This window comes from Haemorhous mexicanus, chromosome 23 (assembly GCF_027477595.1).
Source record: "Haemorhous mexicanus isolate bHaeMex1 chromosome 23, bHaeMex1.pri, whole genome shotgun sequence".
NCBI classification, from domain to species: domain Eukaryota; kingdom Metazoa; phylum Chordata; class Aves; order Passeriformes; family Fringillidae; genus Haemorhous; species Haemorhous mexicanus.
The window spans coordinates 1,332,148-1,359,319 of NC_082363.1; the positions used below are offsets into that span (position 1 = coordinate 1,332,148).

Here is a 27,172-nt window from a genome sequence, read left to right on the forward strand (position 1 = left end):
TCCCTCCCCGCGCACTCCGTCAGCGCCGGCGGGCAGGCCGGGCCGGGCAGGAAGGGGCGGGCGCTGGCGGCGGTAGTCGGTGCTCGGTTCCCGGTGCTCGGTACTCGGCCGGGCCGGCGGCAGGTCGGGGCCGGGCGGAGGCAGCGCCGCGGGCTGAGAGGCGAGCGGGCCGGACCGTCCCGTACCCTCAGGCCGCTCCCTTGCTCTGGCCGCTGCTTCCCTCCCTTCACCGTAGCCAGAAGCGCCGCTTTCCGTAAACAAGTGCCTGTGTTGGATCAGCAGAGACTTCAGACGTGAAGGACTTGGGGTAAACGTGAATACGGGCAGCTGTGGCGGTGTCCGCCCTCACAGCTTCTCCAGCTGAGTTGCTGCCTTCACGCTTCTCAATGTGCTGTTCCCTCTCCGCAACTTTGCTCACTTCACTGTGAGGACATCCCTTCTCAGGCGCTGCTGTGCTAACCTTAGGATTAACTGAATTAAACACGCTCACTTTTCCAACTACTTAAGCTTTGGGCTTCTCCGTGTCCCTGTCCCCTCGTGCTTTGATCCCTGTGGCCCATCCATAACACATTTATGTGATCTTGCATCAAGACAGAACTGAATTAACGGCATTCCGTGTTTATACCTCGTATCTACAGATTAAAAGCAGAGGCTGTGGTGCTCCCAGCACCTCTGGAGCCATGTGCAGGTCCCCAGAAAATCTCTTTTGCCCAAAGGTTTCCACAGTCACAGCGTTGTGTGTGATGCATAACCACAGCTGGGCTGTGCTGTCTCCACTGTGCCTTACACGGAGCTCTTTGGTCAGCCCCGTCTGAATAATTACCTACAACCGCTCCTCTGAAGTTAATGAGATGCCTCATTAACTTTGGGAGGTTGTGGAGATTATGGTTTGGTTGCCTTTGTCACAGTTAAGTACAAACACGATGCCAGCCTATCTCTATTTCCTCTTTCAGCTGCAGGGAACACATACAGTTTTAGATCTCCAAAGGAATTATCTTTCTGCTTTCCAAACAAGACTGTGTTATTTGCTGTATAAAATACATCATTTCTCAAGAAAACAAAGGGTTTTGTTTGAAAAATGAGATCTGGAAGTGATAAAAAATTCTCTTTCAAGTGACAGTTCAGATTATGGCAATGCTGTTGATTGCTGAACTACTTTGTTCGAGGCATGGATCAGAATTCCAGTGCCATGAGACTTAAAAACTTTTGGAATATGTTTCTCACTCTCAATTCCTTCATCTTGGATTTGTGGCAAAACTTCTTGGCCAACGTTTTCTTTAGTAAATCACACACTGCCCTTTTTTTACGCTGGATGTCTGAAAATTCCAAGCCCATTTTTTCCTACATGTTTATAAGGAAAAAGATACCTGTGTAGAGGGAAGTACATTGATCTGAGCATCTTCACAGCAAAGCCTTCCAGAAACTTTCTCTGGGTGTTTTAGCTGCTCAGCACTCTGAATTATTTGTTGCATGCCAGGATCCACCGCAGTCTTGCTCCATTATTGCTCCATATTTTATGTTATTAGGAAATTAGGTTAAACAGTTGTACTGCTCATGGATCTTTTGTAGCTGCTTCACTTTTCATATGAGCCCAAGCTAAGAAATCAATAAATCTGTCAGGGAAGGGGGTTTTTATTTTTTATATATGGGAGTGCTGTCTCCCATAATGTGTCCAGAGGTGAGCAGACATGACAAATAGTTGTAAAATTATTGAAACTTAAGTGTTAGATTATTCCTGGGAAAATTGGTCTGGAAGACTGGATGTTTAGGGTTTCTGAGTGGGAAGGCAGAGCAGACACCTTTCTTAAAGGACCATGACAGATGGCATGCAGATAATAAATTCTCTTTAAAAAGAGCAGTTCCTGTTGAAGTTTTTTCTTTTAGGGCTCTAAAACGATCCATAAATGGTCTGCATCCCCTGGGAGTCACTTGTAGTGTCATGGGCTCCTAATTCCTATTTAGCCAGGGTGTGGAAGAAAGGAAACAATTTGAACTATAAAATGAAATGGGTGATTTAGGCCCCTTAGAAACTGATTGGATCTTAAGGTCATCAGTAGAAATTCCAGGTGATGGAAGTGAGCCCTGGACCAGGGCCACCCAGATTGAATTTGAAATGAGGTAGCTGATGTCACCTCTGCCTGAGGTCTCACTTTGCTGCCAGCACCATCAGGGGAGCAGTTGGAAGCCCATCACTTGCAAGGGTGCACATCTACGCTCTAAAAAATAATACCTTGGCCCAGCCCAGCTCATGGTCCGTCTGGTGTGGGGATCTTATTTTTAAGGAAAGAGCAGTGGTAGGTTGTATAGGGGAGGAATATTACAAGCAAAGCACAGCAATGGCTGTGGGACACATCAAAATCCTTCTCAGAGGCTGCAGCTGGACTCAACTTCCCTAACGCTGTCAGCAAAACAAACAGGAGCAATTTGGGCTGAGGATGAGAGAGTAAAATTATTTCCCAGGCAGCTGTACTGGTCCCTACACCAGGGGCAGAGCTTTTATTTTCATGTTATTTTTGCACTAAGTGTGGGACTGATAGACCTGAACGGAGCCAAATCCTTTTGCATCCCAAAGGGAACTTGTCCTTTTGCAGGTTGAAATATTTATTGTCAGCTAATTTTGTGCAAAGCATTTGAGAATTGGTGAACTGTTCATCTGTGTCCTGTTCCTGTGTCTTTTTTGGTCACAGCAACGTGTTGGGGGCAACAGACAGGCTGGACCTGGTCAGACTTGATTTAATTCCCTTTGCAAGTGTGGCATGAAAACAAAGGCAATGTTTCCTCACTTCCTGGTTTCCAACTGTTTGTTGTTGGTTTTTTTCTGCTGCTTTTTCCTCCTTGAACTTGCAGGTGAAAATGGCTGCGGAGGAGAAGTGTAAGGGCAGGGCTTCCAAGCAGCAGAAGGAGGCTGAGCACGGCGGGGAGAGGGAGCCGGGTGTGCTCCTGGGCCGGCAGCTGCCTGAAGCCGGGAGGTTCGCGTACGCGGCGCTCTGCGGGATATCCCTGGCCTGGCTGTTCCCTGAAAACGAGCAAAGGTACGAGTGGAGCCAGGCCTGGGCAGGCCAGGTGGAGTTTGGGTGGAGGCTCAGCCAGAGCTGGTATCAGACTCTGTGCGGGGTCCTCTGAAGTTGGGGGAGTGCATCTGTAAGTCTTTTACAATTCAGCACAAAACACACCTGTTAACATTGCAGACATCAAAGCACGTACGGAAGCAAGGTCTTGTCCCACTCAGATTATTTCCTTGTTTATTTAGCCAGTTTATTTAGCAATTCACCTTCTTCTGACTCCTGATGCTTTGATTTTTGTGTGAACCGATGTTTGAAACCAAAGACTCCTCAAAGCTTCCAAAAATACCCAGTTGTAGAGCCTTGAAATACCCAATTGTGGAGCCTTAACTGCTTCTGTTGCCTTACAGCTCCTTCAGGACAGAATTCATCAAGGGCTTTGTGAAGTGGCTGGACCTGCCTGATGCTGTCTTACCTGCCATGACAGCCTTTGCTGATGGCTTAGGAGGTGAGGGCACAGAAACTTTCACTGAAATTTTGCTGAAGGATCCCATCTTGAAAGAAAATCCACTTCTCATTACCCAGGTAAGGCCATGTGCTCCCCTTGCCCTTGTTTGCTTTGCAAAAGAGGTTTGTCATATCTGTCTGTTTGCAGCTGAAGTGCTGCTTGTGCAGTCAGGGAAATGAAATCAATATTTCTGATAGGCATTTATTTATAGGCAGCTCTGGGGGGGACTGGCAGTCTATCCATAAAGACCTCCTGGAAATAATGAACGTGAAGCATAGTCACTGTCTGCTGAGTTGTGTCTTTGATGGTTTCACTCTCCAGAACAGAGAACTGACAGAGTTTTTACTTTGATTGTGTTACTGCAGTGGTCTCCGTTTATACACACGTTGTACAGATTTTAGTGACACCCTGAACACAGTAGACACGATTCTCACTTGTTTGAAAGCTCCTTCACTATATATGTATCACAAACCACCTCCACACACATGCTCCAAGGAGTACAATTTCCAAAGTCTTTTTCCCAGAGTACATTTTGACCAGAAGGAAATTATTGTGACTTTATTTTCTTTCACTGAGGAAGTGAAACTGGGACTGCTCCATAATGTGCTGTTGTAAAAGCTGGTGGAAAGATAAAAGAAGTGAAGAATTTTGGCAGCGTTTGCTTTTGCTGGGGAAGATCTCTCCTTATCCAACCTCATGTTATGCCATGCAGGGTGAAGAGAGCATTAAGCTGCTGCTGGTGTCACACAGAACGTGGGCACTGTCACCCTGAGCCAGACACCCCAAATACACCCAGTGCTCTGATATTGACTGATTAAGGGCTATTAAGGGCTATTGAGCAATGGCCTGGCAGAACAGCAGATGTGAGAACTCGGCTGTGTTAGGGGAGATAAGAGAGCAGTGAACTTCTCTGGTCACCTTGACCGGCTCCCATTTCCTCAGCCAGCTTTTTCTCTCTCCTGTCAGTCCATGAAATGCCTCAGAGGATCTGCTCCTGGTCCAAATGTTCCAGCGCCTAAAGTCCTACAATAGTACAAGGACAGCAACAGAGATCTGAATAATTTAGAGCAGATCTTCTAAAATAAAAGTGGCTCTTTCAATGCTGTTTCCTCAAATTCAATACATCCACACTCATTCTTTCTGCCTTGATGTGCTTCCTGCATTGTTTCCCTCATTCTCTCTGCCTTAGGATGGATTCTCTGCATTGAGGCAGGTTTTCCTGCGTTGTTGCTGAGTTATTAAGGATGAAACTTAGCTTGTGCTTACTCTGAGCTTATGCTGCATGAGGGCTCCATGTGCTTGTAGAAAAGTGGCTCTGGATCAGTGGGAGCACATGGGATTTTGCCCTGACAGGAAACTGAGGCTATCCCCTGGATTTTGGTGGAATACAGAAACCATAGACAACTTTGATCAGTTGAAAGCAAGGATGAGGAATAACTATCAGTTTAATGCCACAGCAGCAATCCCTTACACAGTCATCTGCATGTGGGCAAGATGATTGATTTTGTCAGAGGAGAGGCAGAATGAAAGACTTCAGTAGAGCAAGGCAGAAGAGGTGTGTCTGGAAAAAAACCCTGGTGTGTGACAAACATCAAAGATAAGCTGAGATCAGCTTTTTCCTTCTTACTTGGAAATAAACAAGCTACAGGACAGAGCTTTATGAATTATTGATCTTTTGCCTTATGGTTCTAGTGCTCCTTTGTATTCAGCTGCTGCTGATGCAATATTTACTGTTTATTAAGTATCTGCTTTAATTGCTTGGCCTGTTCAGTGGCAAGGCCTTGCTGGCGCTAATGCTGTATTTTTTTGAAAGCTCTTCATGTCAAAGGAGCTGAAGAGATGATCCATGAAGTCAGGAGATTAGATGTGAGCTCACCATTGATTCAATGAACATCTGAGGATTATGGATTTTTATCTTTGTGTCTTTTGTGTCATTGCAGATGATTAGCACACAGGCAGATGGTGGTAACTGAATCCTTTAAAGATAGTCGTCATAGCAGGCTATGGGTGTGGTATGGGAAGGCAATGTAACAAAAGAGGTGTAGAAGCTGTGATGGGTGATTATATGTTGAAAATTCTTATTATGAATATGTTTTTTCTCTCAACATACTTGGAATGCCCATTTTCCAGTGGTTTCCTACCCACATTCACTGTAATGTGGATTTGGGGCTCTCTGTTGTTAAGGAAATGGGTTTTGAACTTGCATAAACTCAGAAAAAGCTGGCAAAGACTGAATAAAGACTCCCTTCTTTTGTAAGGCTTCTCAGTCATATGAGTGGTTGTCTTCTCATGGAGTTTTCGCAGAGATTCAAAACACTGACTTCACAGTAAGGCTGCAATATAACAACTGCTGCTTAGGGAGGAAAACAAACCAGTTGTGAACTAATCTAATCACTGCTGGTTGGGTTCCAGCTGCCTGCATGTGCAGAACGTGCACAGCCTAAACTGCAGCCTAAATTTGAATGTGCTAACTGGCACAGATGCCATAAAAACAGTTTATCACCTGTTTACTTACGTGCCTCCCTGACCTTTTGAAAGGCACGTGTGTGCATGCTCAGGCCAGATTTATTTGGAGTGGTTTGCTATGAGGTGCCACAGGTGATACTGGGCAGACAGGACTGGACCTGAGTCACAGCCCCAGCTCCCTGAGCCTCACTCAGGCAGAGTTTATTGCCCACAAACCATCACCTCTTCCAGAGGCTGCTTATGGCAGGCTGTGGAAAATTGTGGCAACAAGGTCACAAGCTTCACCTTATTCTAGACTCGAGGCCCTTTGCTTGGTCAGCTTTTTGCTCCAGGCTCCCAGCCCTGCACATTCTGCTGTGCTTTGATACCTTTGTGCCAACCCTTCCCCCAGAAATGTACCCTGAGAGGAGGTGATGGTGCCCACATAGTTGATCCCTGGGCACTCCCAGTACTCAGGCTTTGGGAAACCAGTAACATCCCTCCCTCTGTACTGGTGTCTCCAATTCCCACACCCCACCAGCCAGCCTGGGGAGCAGTTTGCAGTTTGTCTCTCTTCTGGTTGGTTCATGATGGTTTGTTCTGCATTCTGCACTCCTCATGTGTAGGACTCTCAGGTTAGAGACATTTTTACTATACAAACTGTGCTTGGGAGCTTACAGGACTAATAATCATAAACTCTTTGGCAGCCTCCTACATCTTTGGCTGCATTTTTTGTGTTCCCAGAGGGCTGAAAGGATTCTGTGTAAAATTCAGCTGTGCTGTATTTGTGTGTAGGAGAGGGAAGCAGCTCAACTGAGCTGGTGCTTAATGTAGTCACATAAAGAGCTTAGAATTTGTCCAGTGGCAATAAAAGAGGAGAACACAGTTGTAAAAACACTGGCCTCTTTTTCATGGATTTATCCATAGAAACCATCTATTGAATTGATTTGTTTTTCCATTTTTTTTTATGGTAAAGAGCCAACACAGGAGTCAAGTCCCTCAATCTTGACAGATGGCCATAAATTCTGAGTTTTTAAGTCACTTAATCCAAAAGAACTTCATGCCAGTTCAGCCTTACTGCCTAAAGCTGTGAATTCCCAGAATGCCAAAGAAAATAGGGGCCTTTAGAGGAACATCCAAACCTGTTAGTAGTGTTGCATATGTGACTGTAGGGAGTAGAAGGCATTAGAGTGGGAGCATTAGAGCCCTACTCCTCCAAACTTTGAAGTCTGGTGTGAGATGAGGGTGATAACAAAAAATGTGGGATGCCTTAGCATATACCAAGCATTATCTGCTTCTGTCCAGCCCTTTGTACTGGCCTTCAGAGAATTTTGGACTGGTTTTGCTCTGTGCTGCGTCACTGAATTGTAACTTTCTGCTTCCCTCTGATGAACTGAGCTGCTGCAGTAATTTCAGTCAGTGTGATGGGTTTTATGCCTCCGTTTTTATCACTCCAGATCTACATCATCAATTTTAAATTGAATATTCTTTTTTTTTCCTTCTCTTTAGGACCTTTTATCGTTCTCTCTTCAAGATGGTAAGTTAACTTTTTCTTTGTAAAAATAATATAGTTGAGTTTACATCTGATACTTTGAACGGTACTATCCTATTTCATCTCAGCTTCCTTTCTGGCAAAAATTGCACACTCCTTCTCTGCATCCCCTTAAGGAAAAACAACTCTTCTTTTAGAAATGGTTAATAATACCCACTGAAAATTGAGCAGCTCTTCACCTCCTTACCTTCACACACCATACGTTGCCAAACAGATGTAAATGGTGATGGAGTGGGATGGTTCTTCTCCAATGTTGCCAGGGAGTGAGGTGTTCTCTTCCTTTAGGAAGGCAGTAAAGCTGTTATGAAAATCTCAGCCTAAAATATTTTCTGCTGGTTGCCTAAAAAAAAAAAAAAAAAAACAACCAGGGTATAAATTCCAGAGTGTCCTGTGAAGCCCATAATAAAGAAATGCGATTTTTCTCATATATTATATTACACATAAAACAATTCTCTGGCTTGCAGTCCATTACATGGATTAGTCTGATAAAATTAATGAAATAAAGACTGTCTGCTGAACAGAATGTTCATTTCTAAAAGAAGCCTGGATTCTATCACTACTTGCATTTTTTAAATCTCTGTGTTTTAACATGTTCTCACAGGAAAGAGCTCACTGGTTGCTGATAGCCTGTTGCACCGCAGAACAAAACAAGTTTTTGTTCTTGCTTTATTTTTAATGGAAAATTGACAAGACAGTTATTGCAAAACCGCTTATTTTGTGAAGCTGGAATTTAGGAGGAATCTCTTTCCAAGCCTTGCTGCCTTCCCACCAGTCTGGTGAGGAAGGAGCCCAGCAGTGTCAGCAGACAGAAAGAAAGGGGACTCGTTCCACCTGCCTGGACTTGCAGGACGTGCAAGATAAATCCTGTCCTCGTTTCTCAACCATGCACAAACCTGATCAAGAGTGTCATTTAAGGCTACAGAATTAGTTTGGTATCTTGGTAATGATGGTAATAAATAAACAATCTTAATAGATTGCCCTGTGCAATATTTGATCTACGTGCAGCGGGTATCACTAACATTCTTTGTAATTAGGTCTTCACCCACCTTGAGAAAAACAATTGTGTTTTTCATCCCAGAGTGCACCAAGAACCATTTATAAAAACCAAACATCAGGAAGTAGTAGATGCTACTGAGAAAAACACATTTAAAAAGCAAGAGTTGGCACAAATGATTTAAAATCTATTACATTTAAGATGTTTTTTCTTCTAAGATGTCTTTTCTTGAAGAACACCTGCTTGAAAAACCAGGAGTATTGAGTTCTGTAGTCTGCTGTTGTCTGAGTGCACTGTCCACTCCTGCATCTCCAGCAGGGAGTGTAAAAGCAAACATTTGTCCGTGGTGCTGCTGGGGGAGCTAGTGTGTAGCTTTACACTCCTGAGTGCCTCTTGCTGCCACCAAAGGAGAAGATAAAGCTTTTGCATGGAGGTGCATTTTTACAAAATGCCACCTTCCTGCAGTGGTGCAGTTGAGGTGGGTTGTGCCCAGTTACTCACACAGACATCTTTGATATTTCCAGTTAGCAGTGGTCCTGCTGCAGCATTTCTCTGTTGAAAAGTTGCCAGCAGGCCTCTACCACAGAGGATGGAGACCAAAGGATCTGAGATCCTTTTCCTGCCAAAGAGGCATTACCTGGTGTGGTGACTCTGTTTGCAGGGAAGAAGGATTTTCCATTTATCAGTTTCTTCTCATGTTCCTGGAAGAAAAAGAGGGCCTGGGGGAAGGAGCTGCTCTGTGACACATTCCTTGAGTACTCTGCTCCTTAACTCTGTCATCAGACTGATCAGACTGATTTCCTGGGCTTTTCTCTCTTCGAGGATCCTACGATGCTCGAGCCAGGGTGTTGATCTGCCGTGTCAGCTGGCTGCTGAGAATTCCCTTGGAGGATCTGGAAGTCCTGGAGGAATCTCTGCTTGAGAGCCTGAAGGAACAAAAAGAGGAAGAGTCAGAGTAAGAACGTTTGGGTTGATACAGGATCAAAAAACACTGCCAGTGCTCGAAAACTTAGCGGTAATTACTTGTGCCTAAGTCCAGTCTGTGATTATTCCCCACATGTCTCTTACTGTAATCATTTATGGCTTGATTAGGGTTGCAGAGCCCTCACAGCACTGACAAGAAGAAAAGCTCAGCATTCTTAAAATCAGAACTGAGACCCGGTCTTGCTCGCTGTTAAAGGCTGTTCTGATCTGGGCTGCCTCCTTTCCTCTTTCCAGTTGCTTCTCAGAGACTGTAGGTTTTGCATAAATACATCACAAAGATCTTGTCTCTTGGCCCAATATCCTTCAGATAGAACTGCCTCTTGCAGAATGAAGTTCCTACAGATAATCAGGATTAGATCCTCATCTGTTCATTGTCTCTGGATCTGTCTTTAAGCATCTTTAAGAGACAGCTGGATAACTCCTATTGAAGGGGGATTTCTGAGGGCAACAGGCTGAATCTTCAGATATGTACAGACCTGGCTCATAATTCTATGTTATTAACACAGGATTAATTCTTGGTATCTATAAGAAATGTAGTATCTTTATATTCCTCTCATCAGGCAGGAATTGTGTGACACTTTAGCAATATTTAAGGCAGTAAATATGTCTGTAGTGGACTCTCAAGGGAAATATTTTCATCTGTCAACTCAGCAAATGGGTTATGAGATTACCCTGAATGTTAATAAAGTCTTTAATCAACACCCTTGCCATGGTTCAGCTCAGATGTTTACCATGGGGTCCAGCATGTGATGGGTATCTTCCAGTAACAGCTGTGTTTAAATAATGCTTAACTTTATAGCACACTGTAAAAAGGGAAAGTCAGAATAATCTCAAAGATCGTGGACTTCTAAACATTTGGTGTGCAGGAGCAAGGGTTGGTATTAATGGGGACTGTTTTGCTGTAGTTTGTGAAAACAAACTCAGTGCTGGGCCTTTAAGCTGTGTCTGATAACAGTGAAAGAACAATGTGGATTTCAAACCCTGCTGCCAGCCCAGTGGGCTTCCTCTGTGTCTGCTGTGGATTCCTAGCTTGACCTTTGCCCAAATTGCAGCCATGGGAGTAAATGTCTGTTAGATAAAAAGCAAAGAAAAATCCGTATGGTGAGAGGAGCCCAAGACCATAGTGGAAACACGTTGTTGTTGTGCTTAAATGAAGCGGAGATTTGTGGGGAACTGATGACCCTTTCTTTGGTTTGAAGTCAAGAGTCAATGGGGAAAGGAAGCAAAATATAAACCTGTCACCACCTTGACCTCACAGATTTTGGGGCTGGGAATACCATTATGTGCTTGGGATGCTTCCAGCTTTGACCAGCAAGAGGTTTTGGAACAGAAATAACCAACCAGGGGGTTGGCAGCTCCTGCACAGGTGTTTTTACTGATATTTGTTAACAGGAGGTTTTGCTCCTGCCTTTGCTGCTGTGGATATGTTGGATTGAGGCCTAGAACCTATGAGATTAAATGTACAATACTCTAAAGATTAATGTTCAAACTACTTAAACCGTGTTAGTTGCATCAAATGGCGAGACCTGCAGGTGAGAGCCTTTCTTTTGTACACAGTTCTGTAAGAAAGTGGAAAACATTACAACATTCCCTTGCTGATGTGTGCTCCGGCACCTTTCCTTATTGGAAAATCACCTGAAATTCCCCATAACAATCTCTCTGAATATAATGTGTGGTTCAGGCAAGAAGCTGCACATCTGAGCTCAGTGAGGGTAGAGAAATACCAGAAGCAGCAGTTAATTACCACAGTGGATAAAAGCAGTCTGGTAATCCAGTGATAATGGTAATGGAGGAGCCATTAGGATGCAGCTGCTGGCAGCTCCAGAAGAGAAGCAGTGACAGGCAGAACTTCTCCTTTTATTTACTGCATCAGCAGGCAGGATTTAGCTGCCACTCTCTTTCTCCCCACATAACTCAAACTGCTCATTATTCCCACTGACTGCAAGTTAGACATGTTCCAGCTCTCTTGTCATTATTGTCAGCCTGAGGCACAGTGCAGTGACTGTAAAAGCTGATGAACCTCATGTAGAACAGAAATTGCTTGGTATTGGCAGCTTAGGTATGAGCAGCCTGGACTCCAGGAGCAATTTTATCCAAAGCCAAGCATTCAGACTGGTGATTAAGGCACAAAGTAGAGCATTTGGAAAGCTTGAGAGGAAATGGCCTCAGGCTGTGCCAGAGGAGGTTAAGGCTAAATCAGAAGGAATTTCTTCATGGAAAGGGCTTTCAGGCATTGGAAGGGGCTTCCCATGGAGGTGGTGGAATCCTCATCCCGGGAGGTGTCTAAGGAACAACTGGACATGGCACTCAGTGCTCTGGGCTGGGTGACAGGGTGGGCATTGGGCGCAGCTGGGACTTGATGGTCCTGGAGATCTTTTCCAACCTCAGTGATTCCATGATCCTCTGATAGCCAAATCCTGCTTTGTCTGTGGGGCTGTAGAAGTAGCTGTGGCTGTGCAGAAATTGGAGAGGTGTTGCTCTCAGTACCTGTCAAGATAATGGAGCAATTTATACTGAGTGTCATCATGCAGCATCTACAGGATGGCCAGGGTATCAGACCTAGCCAGCAGGGGTTTAGGAGGGGTAGGTTGTGTTTGACCAGCCTGGTTTCCTTTTGTGACCAGGTGGCCCACCTGGTGGATGCAGGAAAGGCTGTGGAGGTGTCTATTTGGACTCCAGCAGAGCCTTTGACACTGTGTCCCACAGCACACTCCTGGAAAAGCTGCAGCCCAGGGCTGGGACAGGAGCACTCTGTGCTGGGTTCAGAACTGGCTGCATGGCCGGCCCAGAGAGTGCTGCTGAGGGTGCTGCATCCAGCTGGCAGCCGGGCACCAGGGGTGTCCCTCAGGGCTCTGTGCTGGGGCCAGCTCTGTTCAATGCTTTTATTGATGACATGGATGAGGGGATTGAGTCTTTCTTTAGTAAATCTGCAGAAGACACTAAGCTGGGAACATGTGTCCATCTGTTGGAGGGTAGGAGGGCTCTGCAGAGAGACCTGGAACAATTGGGCTCAGTCTAACAGGATGAAGTTTAATAAATCCAAGTGCCCAGTCCTGCATTTTGGCCACCATAACCCCCTGCAGCATTATAGGCTGGGGACAGTGTGGCTGGACAGTGCCCAGGCACAAGGGAACCTGGGGGTGCTTGTTGACAGTCGGCTGAACATGAGCCAGCAGTGTGACCTGGTGGCCAAGAAGGTCAATGGTATCCTGGCCTGGATCAGGAATGGTGTGGCCAGCAGGAGCAGGGAGGTCATTCTGCCCCTGTACTTGGCACTGGTGAGGGCACACCTTGAGCACTGTGTCCAGTTCTGGGCCCTTAGTTTGGGAAGGACGTTGAGATGCTGGAGCACATCCAGAGGAGGCAACGAGGCTGGAGAGGGGCTGGGAACACAAACCCTGTGAGGAACCACTGAGGGAGCTGGTGGTGTTCAGCCTGGAGAAAAGGAGACTCAGGGGTGACCTTATCACTCTCTAGAACTTCCTGAAGGGTAGTTGTAGTTAGGTGGGGGTTGGTCTCTTTCTCCAGGAACTGACAGAACCAGAGGACACAGCCTTAAGCTGCACCAAGGGAAATACGGGTTGGATATTAGGAAAAAGTTTTTTATGCAAAGAGTGATAAAGTTCTGGAATGGTCTGCCTGGGGAGGTGGTGGAGTCACCATCCCTGGATGTGTTTAGAAAAAGACTGGATGTGGCACTTTGTGCCAGGGTTTAGTTGAGGTGTTGGGGCTGGGTTGGACTCCATGATCTTGGAGGTCTCTTCCAACCTGGGCATTCTGTGATTGTCTGTGCTGACACCATGTTTGCAGCTGCATAAGGTGATGAGCAATGGTTTTTTGGAGGGGCTCTGTAGTCTCCATGACGTACAGGTCCATAGGAGTTCTGCCAGTGAGTGCAGTGACTCAGGGACTTCACCCACTGAGCTCCATTCCCCTCTTGCTGTGCCTCACAAAGCTACATATTGTTTGGGACTCATGTAAAATTGTCTTAATCAAAATTACAGTGTGCTTAGGGGGTTCCAGGAAAGATTAAGCAATTATATGGATAATGAAAATCCAAAATTAGGCTAGGATTAACAGGGGAAATATCCAAGTTTGGAAGCAAGATAAATGTCACATTTCAAGCCCTGGATTAACTGCTGTGTAAACAGGCCAGAAGGAACCTTCCTCTTGATACAACTTATTCCAGTACCCTCTGTTTCTTCCACTTTCCTCTGAAATGGAAACTCTTCTTGTAAGAGGGAAAACAAAGACACTGGAGAGAAGTCAAAAGTAGTGGCTAATAACTGGAGTTTGTTCCTTTTTGCTTCATTTACCTCTTTCTGATAAGCTTGTTAAAACACAGCTTAAATGCATACTGATGACTGTGTTTAATTCCTATTATATTATTATATTATGATGTGCAATTAGAAAGCAGCTTGTAGCAAACACTGCTTTTGGAAAACAGTTTAATTGCATCTCTGTTTGTTAGCACAAATTACCGCTATTCCCTTTTATTTCAAACACTTTTCCCTGTTTCTTCTTAGCTTTCTTGTGTTTTTTAGGACACTTAGGCAGCATAAAGTTAATGAAATGCTTTTGACTTTTTGTTTCTTTCTTTTTTTTTTACAAGCTTCAGCCCTATTAGGAAGGGTTTTCTGAGTAAGTAATATCTCTTGGCTTTTGTCAGCAATTAAATTGTTTCAATTTAAATCTGGTCCATTTAATCCATTCAACTTAAATCTCTAAATCCATGCTCATAAGTCTGAGTATGCTGTCACAGTTCACACCTGCATGTTCCTTTTTACAGTTCCTGGGAGGGAAGTTACACTGAGGAGAATAAAAGCAGATTCTGATGCAGCATTGTTATCCATTGAGCTTTTCCCTTAGTTTTTGTACTTTTAATTCCCCCCACAGAACTGCAGAAGTCTCAAGAAAAAAGAAGGAAAGAAGGAAAAAGCTGAAGAGATACCTTCTGATTGGTCTGGCAACTGTTGGGGGTGGAACAGTGATTGGTGAGGCTGCCCTTGGCATTCTGGGAACACAGCACCAGGGTCCGAGAGGGGTCTGACTCCCAGAAAAGTATTTTCAGCCCCACAAAAATGAACATGAAAGAGTTAGCTGGAAAAGTTATTCCAGTGTAGCTTCACTAGCTGGGGGAAGTATTAAACTGAGATTGTCACCACTTAAAAATGTTTTCTCCTGCTTTGCTGTCATGTTATAAGAGGATCGGATCTTCAGCTCTGAAATCAAAAGTGTGAGATTAGATCAATGTTTCCTGAGCAAACAGAGCACAGCTCACCCCAGATCACCACATAGTCTTCCTTTGCCTTTGAAATTATTCTTCATTCAACTGAAGTCAGTCAAAGAATTTGGGCAGAGATTCAGGGCCTGGGGAGGGTCTCAGAAAGCCTCTTTACTGGACATGCAAAAAGCTCTTCCAGCAGCAGTAGCAGCACTCTCCCAGCCCAGAGGAATGTCTGCCTGGGGTTTTTAAGGGATAATAGTTTGGTGATATCTCTTGCTGCATCCTCAGGTCTGACAGGAGGCCTGGCTGCCCCTCTGGTTGCTGCGGGAGCTGCCACGATCATCGGGAGTGCTGGAGCAGCTGCTTTAGGATCCACTGCTGGGATTGCTGTCATGGCATCCCTTTTTGGAGCAGCAGGAGCTGGTCTTACTGGTAAGAGAGTGACCACACCATTCACAGCCACTGGGGCACAGGATCATGTCTGCAAACACAGTTAATGACCCCACTGAGCTCTCTGCAGAGTGAGGGAAGTGATTTGAGGTGCAATCCGTGAGATTTTTGTCTCAGTGCTGATTAAGGTACTGTGTAGCCCCTGGTGACCAAAAAGGGAAGGAATATTTGGTGTGTGTTTAATGAAGGAAATGAAAATTTCCTGCTTTGGGCTAGAAAGATGCTGCCACGGAGAAAAGCAGCTGTTACAGCAAAAAAAAAAAAACCCTTCTGCTGGATTCCCTCAGATCACACAAGCTCAGAAAGATCATGTTGGCTCCTTACTAAGCTATATGTAATGCATGGGCTGACTGAGGGTTTTGGAAAGGAAAAAAACCCTCTCCAGATTACCCAATTAATTTCTTAGCAAACTCCTACTCTTAGCACAGGGTGTCCTTTCTGTGCCATCTCTGAGCTGCGTGTTTCTTCCTGGCTGTGTGTAGGATACAAAATGAAGAAACGTGTGGGAGCCATAGAAGAGTTTGAATTCCTCCCACTTACAGAAGGGAAGCAGCTTCACATCACCATAGCAATCACTGGATGGCTGTGCACTGGCAAATATGGTAAGAACATGGTGAAAGGCTGAGAGGAGCTCCAAGAGCTGTGGCTGTGTCCTTCTCCAGGCTGTGTTTGTGCTCACAAAGCATCATGTCTGCCTGACATTTCCATGGCATGGTAACTGAACCATAAGATTTCACCGTAAGATTTCAGTTTTCACCATAAGATTTTGCAACTCAATCTACAATCCCAGGCAAACAGAGGAAAAAAAAAAGAGGGCATTATGTTGGTGGTGATAGCAGGACTGGGAGCAGCCATAGCAGGATTGTTTCTGATAGGAACTGTTGCATGGATTTGCCAGAAAAGATCTGTCTGGAAGATGATTGCCAGCACTAGTACAAAGTGTCTTTGAGACCTTATGTTTATCCACCAGGAATTAACAGAAAATAGTGTGGTTTTGCTCTCTCCATATCTGCCAGCTAATGAGGTTTATTGGCAAGAAAGTTCTGTCAAGTAAATCCTGTTAAGCACAGCACTCCGGAGGTGACTACAGGGGAAGACTTGAAAGGTCTGTAGTGCTTTATTTTCCAGTGTAGCATGTCATATAAAATATGTCACCTGTCTGCTAATGTGCTCAGCTTCAGCTGACTGAACAGCTGCCAGTTTATTGAGAAGCACCATAATTAACTCTGGATATCATTAATGCAGAAGGATGCCTTGCCCTGTCACTTGCCAGGCTGCAGCTTGCTGTCACAGGGAAGTTCTTCTCATTTTGCAGTGCTGTGCTTTGGCTTCTCTCTTCACTTGCCAGAGGTCCAATTCCTCAGAGCTGGAGGGTTCCCAGGCACAGTTAGAGAGGCAAGTGTGTCCCTCCAGGAACATTTTGTGTCTGTTTGCCTGTAAAAGGGAGTTACAGATGACACACATTCTTCTTCCATAACTAGCAATCTGCTAGAATGTTTTAAAGAACAAAACTAGGGTTGTCATCCATTTTCCTCCTTACAGCAGTGTCTGTCTGTACACACTCTTTCAAAGAGAGGGACTGAGGACAGGAGTTTTATGGAATTTGCCACCTTGTGGTTTTGGAGCTGCCAGTAGTTGCCAATTCATGTGTCCCCAAATAAGACAGACTACTGTGGGGATCTTGTGTCACTTTGATCAGCAGCTGCCTCAACCTGACCTGCATTGTTTGGGCAAGAAACAGTGTGGAAGGCTTTTAATTAATTGAGATGACAGTTCTGCTCTGCTCTTCAGTGTTGATCTGTCATTAATACATTGCTAGAATATTCCAGTGTCCTGCAGGTTCTGTTCTGATCCTCTGTTGGGCTCCTCTTGCCATTGTGTTCTCTTCAAACATGAATTCCATCTTTGCAACCTTTCCCAGGGAGCTTCACAGCCCCGTGGAGCAGCATGTTGCACTCGAGTGAGCAGTACTGCCTGGCCTGGGAATCCAAGTACTTGATGGAGCTTGGCAACGCCTTGGATTCCCTGCTGAATGGCTTTGTGAACATGATGGCTCAAGAAGCCCTAAAATTCACTGTCTTGTCAGGTGAGAAACTAAATCCTGTCAGATCTGCTTGAGTGGCTCTTGTGCAGTTTCAGTGTTAAAGGAGCTTTCCTAAAGAAGGAATGTTTTGGAGGAGGTAGTGCTGGCATTGCCCAGCAGAAGTGACCTGAGAACCTCCTTTACAACACCTGTAACTTAGCTGTGCTTTCCTGGACTGCTGAGCCACCATGTCATTGCATCATTCTGTTAAAGTTACAGCTGGAAACACCTTCCTTCACCTGTGACTGTTCATTTCCCTCTATTATTACACATTTACTGCTCTACAGAAACAGCCCAACACGTGGGTTGCGTGCACTACCCCTGTGCCAGAACATCAGATTCTTTCTTATCTTTAGTCCAGTAAAGCATTTCTCAGCACAGCTATTAGGAAAGAAGAGCTGGAAATGACATAATCTTCTAGGCTTAGCCTTTAACTTCAGTGAACTCTCTTGCTTTTGATATTTTCTAAGGAACCTCTGTGTGTTGCAGGGATTGTGACAGCCTTGACTTGGCCAGCATCACTCCTGACTGTTGCCAGTGTCATTGACAACCCCTGGGGAGTGTGTCTGCATCGCTCTGCTGAAGTGGGCAAACACCTTGCACGCATCCTGCTCAGCAGACAGCAGGTAACTGGCCACAATTATCCAGGAGTAACAGCTGGAAGGGACTGGCCCAGGGAGGTGAAGTTTTATAGTCATGCTGCTTAAATTGCTCCTTTCTAAGGGGACAAAAATTAATAAAAAAAACCCACAGAGAGTCCTGCATGAAGGTTACCAGCAGATATTTGGCTTACTGGGGAAAAGGAGGAGGTCCCAAGTGGATCAGAGAAATCTTGCTGAGATTTGTTCCATTTAAGCTAAAGCTTTTCTCAGTGAGGAAGAAGAGATCCAGGTCATAAATGACCCATGGCTTAACCATGTCACAACACAGCCAGGCCCACTCACCTAGTGGAAGTCAGAGAGCAGGAGGTGAGGATGGATGAAAACAAAAGGAGAATACAAAGTGTTAAAAATATTTATGGATCATTAAGAGGCACCTGCAAAACTACCTGAGAGAAAAGCAGGTGACAGCCAATGCCCAGTGAGCCATGGCTTTGCCTGCAGAGAAAGGGAATGAATGGGCTGGTACCTTACAGAAGTAACAGAAGTCTCTCTGAAAAGGCTTAAAAAAGACATTTCTGCCCCCCCAAGAACCTGCCATCATTTTCTTGGCCAAGACTGGTTTTTGCTGGCCACGTGTTTGCCTCACACCAGTCACTGCTGATCATAGAGGAGCCTGTGGTGAGCCGTGGCCCCAGAGCCGTATGTCCCAGCAAGGTGGAAGAGCAGAGGAGGAACAAACTTGATTTCTCGTAAAAACCCAATCCTAGAAAATTCAATAAACTTTATTTCATACAAGCCCTTTCTTTTGCTATGGGGCATTTGTTCTTTCCTGTTAGGCATTTGCTGTTGTGAAAACACATTCCAGTGTGCTGGAGAGTCTAAAACTAGTTATTGAGATGTCTGGGGTGTCCATTGCACACCTGCTCCCTGGATATTACAAAGACCATGTTTCATTGATGTTGGGATTAGACTCCCTTTAATCTTACAGAAAATCTTATTAGGCTGTTCAAAATAAATGCTTAAAGCTTAAAAGCCACATCATCTTTTATTGCCATCGCATGCTGCTGCTGTCGCTCAGCCTGAAATCTGGAAGTGGTCGGTATTTTTGTATTACAGTTTCTTCTTCTGTGTATTGAAACATTTCTAGGAAAATTTTGTTCCTTGAATAAGGTTTTCATTTGGAAATTTCAAACCAACGACAGCATCTGTTTTGGTTCTGTTTGAAACATCCCCTGTGTTGTAACTTCTGATCACTAGATTGTTTTCAGTTGATTTTCTGAAGATCAAAACATACAAAATACAAATACGTAGCATTCTCCATATTGAACTGGGCATAACTTTGAGGAGACCTGATCCCTTTGAAACTGACCAAATTGCTCCACTATTTCAAAGGTGATGCACAAGCAGGTGCTCTGCGTCTCAGGCTCTCAGGGATCCCCAGCCTGATCTCTTTCCAGAGAAAAACACCATTTGGTGGCATTTTTTTTCCTCTCCTTCTTTCTCAGGGCCAGAGACCTGTCACACTGATTGGCTTCAGCCTGGGTGCCAGAGTCATTTACTTCTGCCTGCAGGAAATGGCTCAGGAAAAAGGTAACATTCACCTTCTAACCATTTTTTCTTTTATTTTCCCTACTCCTGGTGGAGAAGTTTTTCTTCCAAGAGGAAGAACACAGCTTGGCTCTTTTAGGATAGGATGACAACAAAAAAAACCCCAAGGTTTAAATGCCTTTGGAGCCAAATTATTCTGTCATTTCCCCCAGTCCAGCAGAAAAAATCCACTGTCTTCACTTGAGGGGTTTCAGTGGGTCATTTTGGTCTGTGAACAATAACGTGACATTTGTGATCAGTCTGGAGCTGCCTGTGCACTGCCTGATCCCAGCAGAGGATGCTTTGCCTTTCTTGGGAGCTCTCTGCAGCTCTTGTATCTGATTCCCTGAGTCCTGCCTTCCATTTAAGTCTCTGAAATGCCACTGTCATCTGCTATTTTCATGGTAATTTTCCCCCAAAGTCAAGTATAAAACCATCTGCCAATTTATTACCCATTGTGGTTCTGTTTATTAACAGATTTCTATTTTTAATTTAGAAAAAAAACCAGGAGTAAAATCGTTACGATCAGTTGATGAAAATTGTGTCTTGGAGTTGAGTCAGCAGTGAGTGTGTGCAGCCTGCCTTCCCCCCTTGTAGCAATTTAACTCATTAACCACTTACTTCACAATAAATCATAAATAGGGAATTTTATAAAGGAAAATGTCCAGTAAAATCCAAGAAGGTGGGAACAGAGTCACGTGAGGATGGAGAAGGTCAGGACTGACAGCTGTGTGCCAGAACTTCACTTCTGATTTAAGATAAAAGTCTTCAAATACAGGAATTCTGTTCTCAAATTAAATATAATCAAATCCAGAATAATCCTTATGGAGTTACACTGGAGCCAGAACCCAGATCCTAATCTGGCCCTAGATCTACACTTTCTGTGTCCTGAGAATGCCAATGGCTGAGGTATTTCCAGGTTTTTATTTCAGTCTGCAGGCTCTGGAATGACATGAACCCCTTAGGGAGGAAATCCTTAGGGGTCTGGAAGGTAGGCTGCCACTCCAAAGAAATCCAAGTATCGTGGTGATGTATCAGAACAGCTCCCACCATACACTGATTTTTCATTCCTTAATTGAATTCTGAAAGCTGAGCTGTTTGGGAGATGAAAAGCAGCATGTTTAGCACAGATTGCCAAGGCATTCTCACAGGCACATTCCAGAGCAAGCCACAGAAGGAGCAGAGCTGGGACCTGGGACAGCTGAGACTGATTTGGGTTTGGACTTGGATGTCTCACACGAAAGGCACATACGGCCTCGTCATGCAGGGCTCTGCATCCAGATGGCACTGGCATTTCTGAGGACAAAGAGCTAATGATGGATTGGCCAGTGAAACACCATGGCAGGAACACAGATTCTGTTCAAAAGCTTCTCTGCAAAGCAATGGAACGACCTTTGGATACTTCATCCTGGATCACTTTGGGAGCCAGAGCTCAGTAGGTTTCCAGAAAATGCCATTATGGCAGGAGCTGGAGTCAATGAGCCATCAGAGACACGTTACTGCGTGGGAGGATCATTGCTCTGATTTCTTCATCGTGATTCCCATGCCTTTTAGTAAATACTTAGCAATTAGCAATCTAATGCAAATTGCTAATGGCTGTTACCACCAGAGTCCAAACCTTGATACCCAGCTGTGTGTGACAGGAGTGAGGTGTCACACACTGGGTGTTTGGTACTGATCACAGCTCATGTGACCAGTATCCCACTGGGCTGTGTTCCCTGCTGTGCTCAGTGTTGGGAATACTGCTGCCAGCCCTGCCCTGGAACATCTGTCCAGAGCCAGAGCTGAATTCCAGTGCTGTCCTCCCTCCAGTCAGGACTGATGTGCTGAGATGCTTTCCCTTTCCCAGTGAGTTGCATCCCTAGGGCACAGCAAAGCCCAGCTCCCAGAACTGGTTGTGGTCTCTGGGACAGCTTCTTTCTTTCACACCTTTTCTGGAGAAATCATCTTAATCAGGTTTGAATTTTGGCCTCTCATTCTCACTCTGTTCTCACCTGCTTGGACTTGATTGGAAATTTTCCTTTATAAAACTCCTTATTCATTAGCCACTCTCTATGAGGGTAAATGGTTAATTAATTAATTTTTTTTCACTGCTTTTACAGACTTTATTGTTCTTCATCTTCTAAAAGATCTACAAACTGTGAAATAGATTTCATTTGTCTTGAGCCTCAGCTGCTCTGCAGGCCAGTGATCTATTCCCAGGTTTCTAGCCAGTCAACATTCAAAGAAAATGAACATTTTCCAGCCAAGGCTAAACTTTTTTTTTTTTTTTTTTTTGTTCTGAGCAAGCAATAAACTGGACAAAGGACTGGAGAAACAAAAGCTTCCAAGACCTTGCCCAAATATTCAGGATCCTGATGAATTAGCTGCTTGTTTATTCACTTGGCTCACACCACAGACATAGAATTTAGAACCTTGGTTGGGACGAGCTTCCTGCAAGACTCTGTGTTTCCTTTTCATTGCCCATAATTATGGGAACAGGGCTTTATTGCTCACAGATTACACTCACAAAATTGAATTGCTTTTTGCTCTTTTTGATTGGTGCAAAAATTGCTCTGCAATAAGAAATAATTCCAGGAGAGCTCATTTGGATTTGTCAGGCACGGGATTTACACAGCAGAGAAGGATGCAGGCACTGCAGGCTGCTCCAATCTTTACTGCTATCAGGGAAAGGAAGCTAAGTGATTTGCATTTGAAAAGTGCCCAGGCAGAACCTCTCCCTCAAATGTTGAGTTCAGCTCAGGTCTGTTGGAGCCTGATCTCCCACAGGTGCTGAGTATGGATTTGGAATGTTGTGCTCATGAGTCTTCCATTTAACTGCTGTGGCATCAGAGGCTTAATCTCTCCTTACAAAGATTTATGGAAGATACTGATATATTGTTCAGGAGTTTAGGAAAGTAGCAGGGCTGCCCAATATTTCTCATTCCATCATTATTCCTACTGAAATTGCCCAGCTGCAGCTCTCTGATAAGTGAGGAAGATTTATTATGCTTAAAAGTCAACATTGCTGTTCAGCAAATCAGGCCCTGGGTGGGCATTCCAGGTTACAGCAGAAGGAAATCAAACCAGCTTGACAGATCTTCACTGGGTATTGGCAAGTGCCTCCATTGTTGCTGCTTCCAAATCAATATTAACACTTTGGGATTTCCTCTTGCATGTTCAGGTCATGTTTTTCATAGAATCAGCTGTGGGAAGAGCTCCTCATGCTTTGCATATGACGACAATTGCTCACTCTGTGAGATCTCAGACCCCTTCAGCTGTTTCAAAGCTCTTTGCAAACCCACATCAGTGAGTCTGCAGAAAGACCTTGCCAGGGGTTTCCAGGCCTTTCCAGAGGTTTGCTGCTTGAACAGCACCTTTCTGGGCAGAAGCCAGGTCACTTCCCCCTCCCAGTGGTTGGTCCTTTGCACTGTCTGAGGATCTCAGTTTTTCACATTTACTAACTCCAGGCGAATTGTGAACAGTTGGGATGTATGCAAAGTTTGATTTATGATCCTCCTTTCTATTGTTTCTGTCTTCCAAATTGAAGCCACCTAAATTATTATTTTTGTGTAGTGCACATCTGAACACATTTCACATAAGAATATTTTCTGATCCATCTTCTAAATCTGAACTCTTCTGCTTTCACCTTGACAGACTCGCAAGGGATCATTGAAGATGTTGTCTTACTGGGAGCTCCAGTGGAAGGAGAAGCCAAGCACTGGAGAGCTCTCACCAGGGTGGTGTCAGGCAGGATCATAAATGGCTTCTGCAGGTCAGTGTGAACTCAGTGCCCAGCCTTGTTAGCCTGGACATGGTTTGGGGCATTTATCCCTTTTAAGCATTTTGTGAGTGCTGGTGAGGACATTGAGCAGTGCCAGAGCCTCGTCCCTCCAGGCCTCTGCCTCAGATCCATTTGAGATGGCAGCTTCAGGAGGCACCTAGAGGCTGTTTGACAGAGCTCTTGGTTCTTTTTGCCACTGGAAGCCCATGTTCATAGAGGGACAGTGTTCTACCACTCACAGCCTAAAGCAGCTGGGCCAGTGTGTTTGTGTGTGTAATCTGGTATGTTCTGAAGGCCCTTTAAATCTCAGCTTTGTGTGAAGGAGTATAAATACAGTAGTTAAGTTTGCTGACTTAAAGAATGGGAATTAGAATCTATAAAAGCTTTAAGATGCAGTTCACTTGTGACTGCTTATGGAGAAAAATATGTAAAAATCACAATGGAAGGGAAGGAGCTCAAGCAAATTGAAGGGTTTTATAACTGGAGTTGGTTTCTGGTCAAGATAGTCCACATGAACAAGATATTTAACTTGCAGAGGAAGAATCACTGGAATAGCTGTAGCAAATTTAGTAAGGATATGAAAGAATACAAAGATTGCCTTCAGAACAAATACCAGCCCTTTAAAACCACATTGAAGAACATTTTAGAAATAAAAGCAGACAACTGTTGTGCAGAGTTATAGGAGCAGCTGGGTGAGAAGAGGGAGGACTGAAACAGCTGAAGCAATCTCAGAAAAGCTATTATGTAGTCGAGTGACAGCTTCAAACCTAATGACTGTGTCTTGGAAGATAATTGTGGCAGGAACACTGCTTACCAGCACAATTAGATAAGGGGAAATAAAAAGCAAGGAATAAGCGGGGAAGACTAAGAACATGGGGAAATAAGTTGAGAAATAACCAGGCAAGAAAATTAGCAAAGAATCTTCAAGTCAAGACAGTTTATAAAGCTGTGAGCCCTTGGGTCAAGGACAGGTGAAAATGCTGCTGGTGTTTTCCATACATGCATCCATATGGATGGCAACACAGGTACATGGAAGGTGGGGAAGTACTGTGTTACTGTGATTCTAACAGAGTGTTTTAACTTAGAAAGAATAATTAAATAAATTAAAGTATTCAAGGTTAAAACAACAAATTACTAATCCTATCTCAGCTAGGCTGGGAATTGTTGCTTTTGTCCTCTTTGGATCCCAGGATTTTCAGGGATGCAAGATGTAAACACCACTTGCAGTGTTTCTTCCTGTGCCTTAAGGAAAAGCTGCCTCCCTGGGAGTGCTCTGAGTTCCTCCAAGAAGCCATAAATTATAGAAATCATTGCATATAACTGAGTTTACCCAGAAAATATTGTTCCGGTCTATGTTCTACAAAAAGAAATTTCACTGTATCGCTGCTCAGCTTTTGAAAGAACCTACACCTGAGCAGTGTGAATGTGTTGTAAAGGTTTTGCAGGGCTCTGCATAGACGTACAACTCCTAGTGTGGATTATTTGGGATTAGCCAGGAATGGGCACCTTTGCCAGAAGCATTTCACCTGCTGCCATCACAGAGCACAAATCTCACTCATGTCCCACTTAAATCTGCTCTGTAGACTACAGTGTCATTTTGGTACCCATTTTTATGGTGTTGCTCAGCTCAGAAGAGTTTTGTCTTTCCTTCTCTCCTCATCCTACAGTCTACTCTGAAACTGTCACAGTCACTTATGGCACTGCTTTAGAGTGGGAACAAACCCTTCCTAGTTCTGTCACTGAAGCCATGTATTTGTACAGTACCTATAAATCAGGAGCGCTCCCAGGAGCTTCACAGACAATATTTATGTCACAATATCAGTGTTGTAGGTCTCATCACTTTTACAGCTTTATGGCCTGGAGAACCTACCAGTACATTAAAAAGATGAAATACGTCAATGTGCAAACCCTGGGCAAACACATAAATAAACAGAAGGGTCAGATTTTTAAACTCACTGCAGGTAAAGACACGACAGCCATGGATCAGGATTCAGTTCAGACTTACACCCCTGTGTCCCAGGAATCTGCCCTGAATCCAGCAAGTCATTCCTGGTGTGATTGCTACATCACACAGACCTGCAGCAGGTCTTGGTCCAGACATCACTGTGTTTCCCAGCACTTCCACTCTCCTCGTGGTCTGAGTAGTAACACACTGGAAGTGTTGCAGGTCAGGTTGGACAGGGCTTGGAGCAACCTGATCTAGTGGAAGGTGCCCCTGCCCATGGAAGGGGGTGGAAAAGGATAAGCTTTAAGGTCCCTTCTAACTCAAACTGTTCTGGAATTCTTTGATTCCACATGGCATTGGTTTGGCAACACGATTATTCTCACTCTTCTCTGCTTCCAGGGGGGACTGGCTGCTGAGCTTTGTTTACAGAACCTCCTCTGTGCAGCTCAACGTCGCAGGCCTCCAGCCAGTCGACCTGGATGACAGGAGGATGGTGAACATGGATCTTTCCTCCGTGGTAAGTTCTCATATTCTCATTTTTTCTCCATCATTCTTTGCCTGCAGCACTGTAACCCCACACTGACTTTGCTGGGGAAGCTGAAGACTGAAGAGAGCCCCTCTAGGTACATTGTCCCTCTTTCCTGTCTTTGAGAGAACTCTTATCCACACTTCCCTCTGCATTTTGTTGGCCCAGCTAGCACTCAACACTGAGCTAAACAATGAGAATCTGCCTCTCCTGTTGGATATGCTTGGGGATTTTTGGTTCTGACATACCTCATAGTGGAGATAGAAAATGCTGTCACTCCTGAAGAAAGGCATTGCTGTCAGAGAATCATGGAATGGTTTGGGTTGGGAGGAGCTGAGTGCCAAGCCCTGTGAGTGTGGATCCCAGGGAGGTCGGATCAGCACCTGGAAAACGTGGATCTCAAACACGCGCCCGCACGGCAGGTGCAACCCACTGTCTTATCTTGGTGGAGCCTTCCACAGTGCTCAGGTTCAGGCAGGGACAGGCTCCTGGCCCTTGTACCTTGGTCCCCAGGGCTGCAAGAGCCGGAACTGGTTTGGAATTACAGAAGCTCTGTGATAGCAACGGTTGGTTTGCCAGGTCCTGCTGCCTTTTCGGAGTGTGTGTCTCCAGGAAACAGCGAGAGATTCACTGGTATATCTGGGAAACATTTTGCTTCCTCAAAGCTGTCTGGTGTCATTAGTGATAGGCCACTGTTAGAACATCTGGCAATATATCTAAGCAATATTCAACTCAATTATCTTAAACTCACGTTGTTGTCTCTTCCACAGAGGAAGTGAGCTCTTCCACAGAAAACTAGGCAGAACTTACCTTATGTATCCATATCCACAGAAATCTTGCATGTGCCATTGTGTTTTTTCCATATCTTAATGTTTTAATTTATTGTTTACTCTCTGCAAATTGGAAGATGCCCAACACAAAACTCAGGATACTTCCATGGTCAGCTCTTCTTCCCAAGTGTCCCCACAAGCTGGGACCATCAGTGCTGCTCTGGAGCTAAAGGCACTTTGAAGAGCATTTAGATTTTCTGGAGCACCAGCTTGCTAAGCCTATAAATACCCAACTGTTCTCAACTCGTTTCATTCATGATAACTGAGCTCTGCACAGCCCTTGGCAGCACACACAGGGCTTGGTGCTGAGCAGAGAGAACAGACCCTTGGAGGAACAAAACAGGGGCTTCCCAGGAGGAAGGGATTTAGTAGAAGCTTTTAAACATGGCTCATGCATCTTTGCATTTCTCTGGGTTGTCAGCATTTCCACACTCCCACATCCATTTTCTCACCATTCCAGAGCTGCCAGTACTCATTTGCTCTCTGACATCTGTTGCTGGCATGAAAATGGCCCAAGATGCCAAGTGGTGGCACGGGGGTGACATTTCCTGTCAGTCAGTCCATGAGACCCCTCTCTTTTTGAGTTCTCTTCAGAGACCCTCCTTCTCATGACCCTCTGCCTCCTGAAGCATGAAACCCCCCAGAGCCCTGCACACTTTATCCTGCCTGGATCA

The 27,172-nt window shown here is 44.7% G+C and overlaps 1 protein-coding gene across 1 annotated transcript in view; it reads left to right on the forward strand.

Moving 5' to 3' along the window:
- The first annotated feature begins 74 nt into the window (after positions 1–74).
- Positions 75–27,172, forward strand: part of TMCO4 (transmembrane and coiled-coil domains 4) — a 41,714-nt gene continuing 14,616 nt past the window's right edge. The window contains exons 1-13 of the mRNA XM_059866484.1: positions 75–307; positions 2,848–3,032; positions 3,413–3,587; positions 7,465–7,492; positions 9,324–9,456; positions 14,382–14,479; positions 15,001–15,144; positions 15,645–15,764; positions 17,084–17,248; positions 17,735–17,871; positions 19,353–19,437; positions 23,071–23,188; positions 25,542–25,659. Coding sequence (XP_059722467.1) covers positions 2,854–3,032; positions 3,413–3,587; positions 7,465–7,492; positions 9,324–9,456; positions 14,382–14,479; positions 15,001–15,144; positions 15,645–15,764; positions 17,084–17,248; positions 17,735–17,871; positions 19,353–19,437; positions 23,071–23,188; positions 25,542–25,659 — 1,500 coding nt within the window. The 5' untranslated portion in view covers positions 75–307; positions 2,848–2,853. The remainder of the gene's footprint in view (positions 308–2,847; positions 3,033–3,412; positions 3,588–7,464; positions 7,493–9,323; positions 9,457–14,381; positions 14,480–15,000; positions 15,145–15,644; positions 15,765–17,083; positions 17,249–17,734; positions 17,872–19,352; positions 19,438–23,070; positions 23,189–25,541; positions 25,660–27,172) is intronic.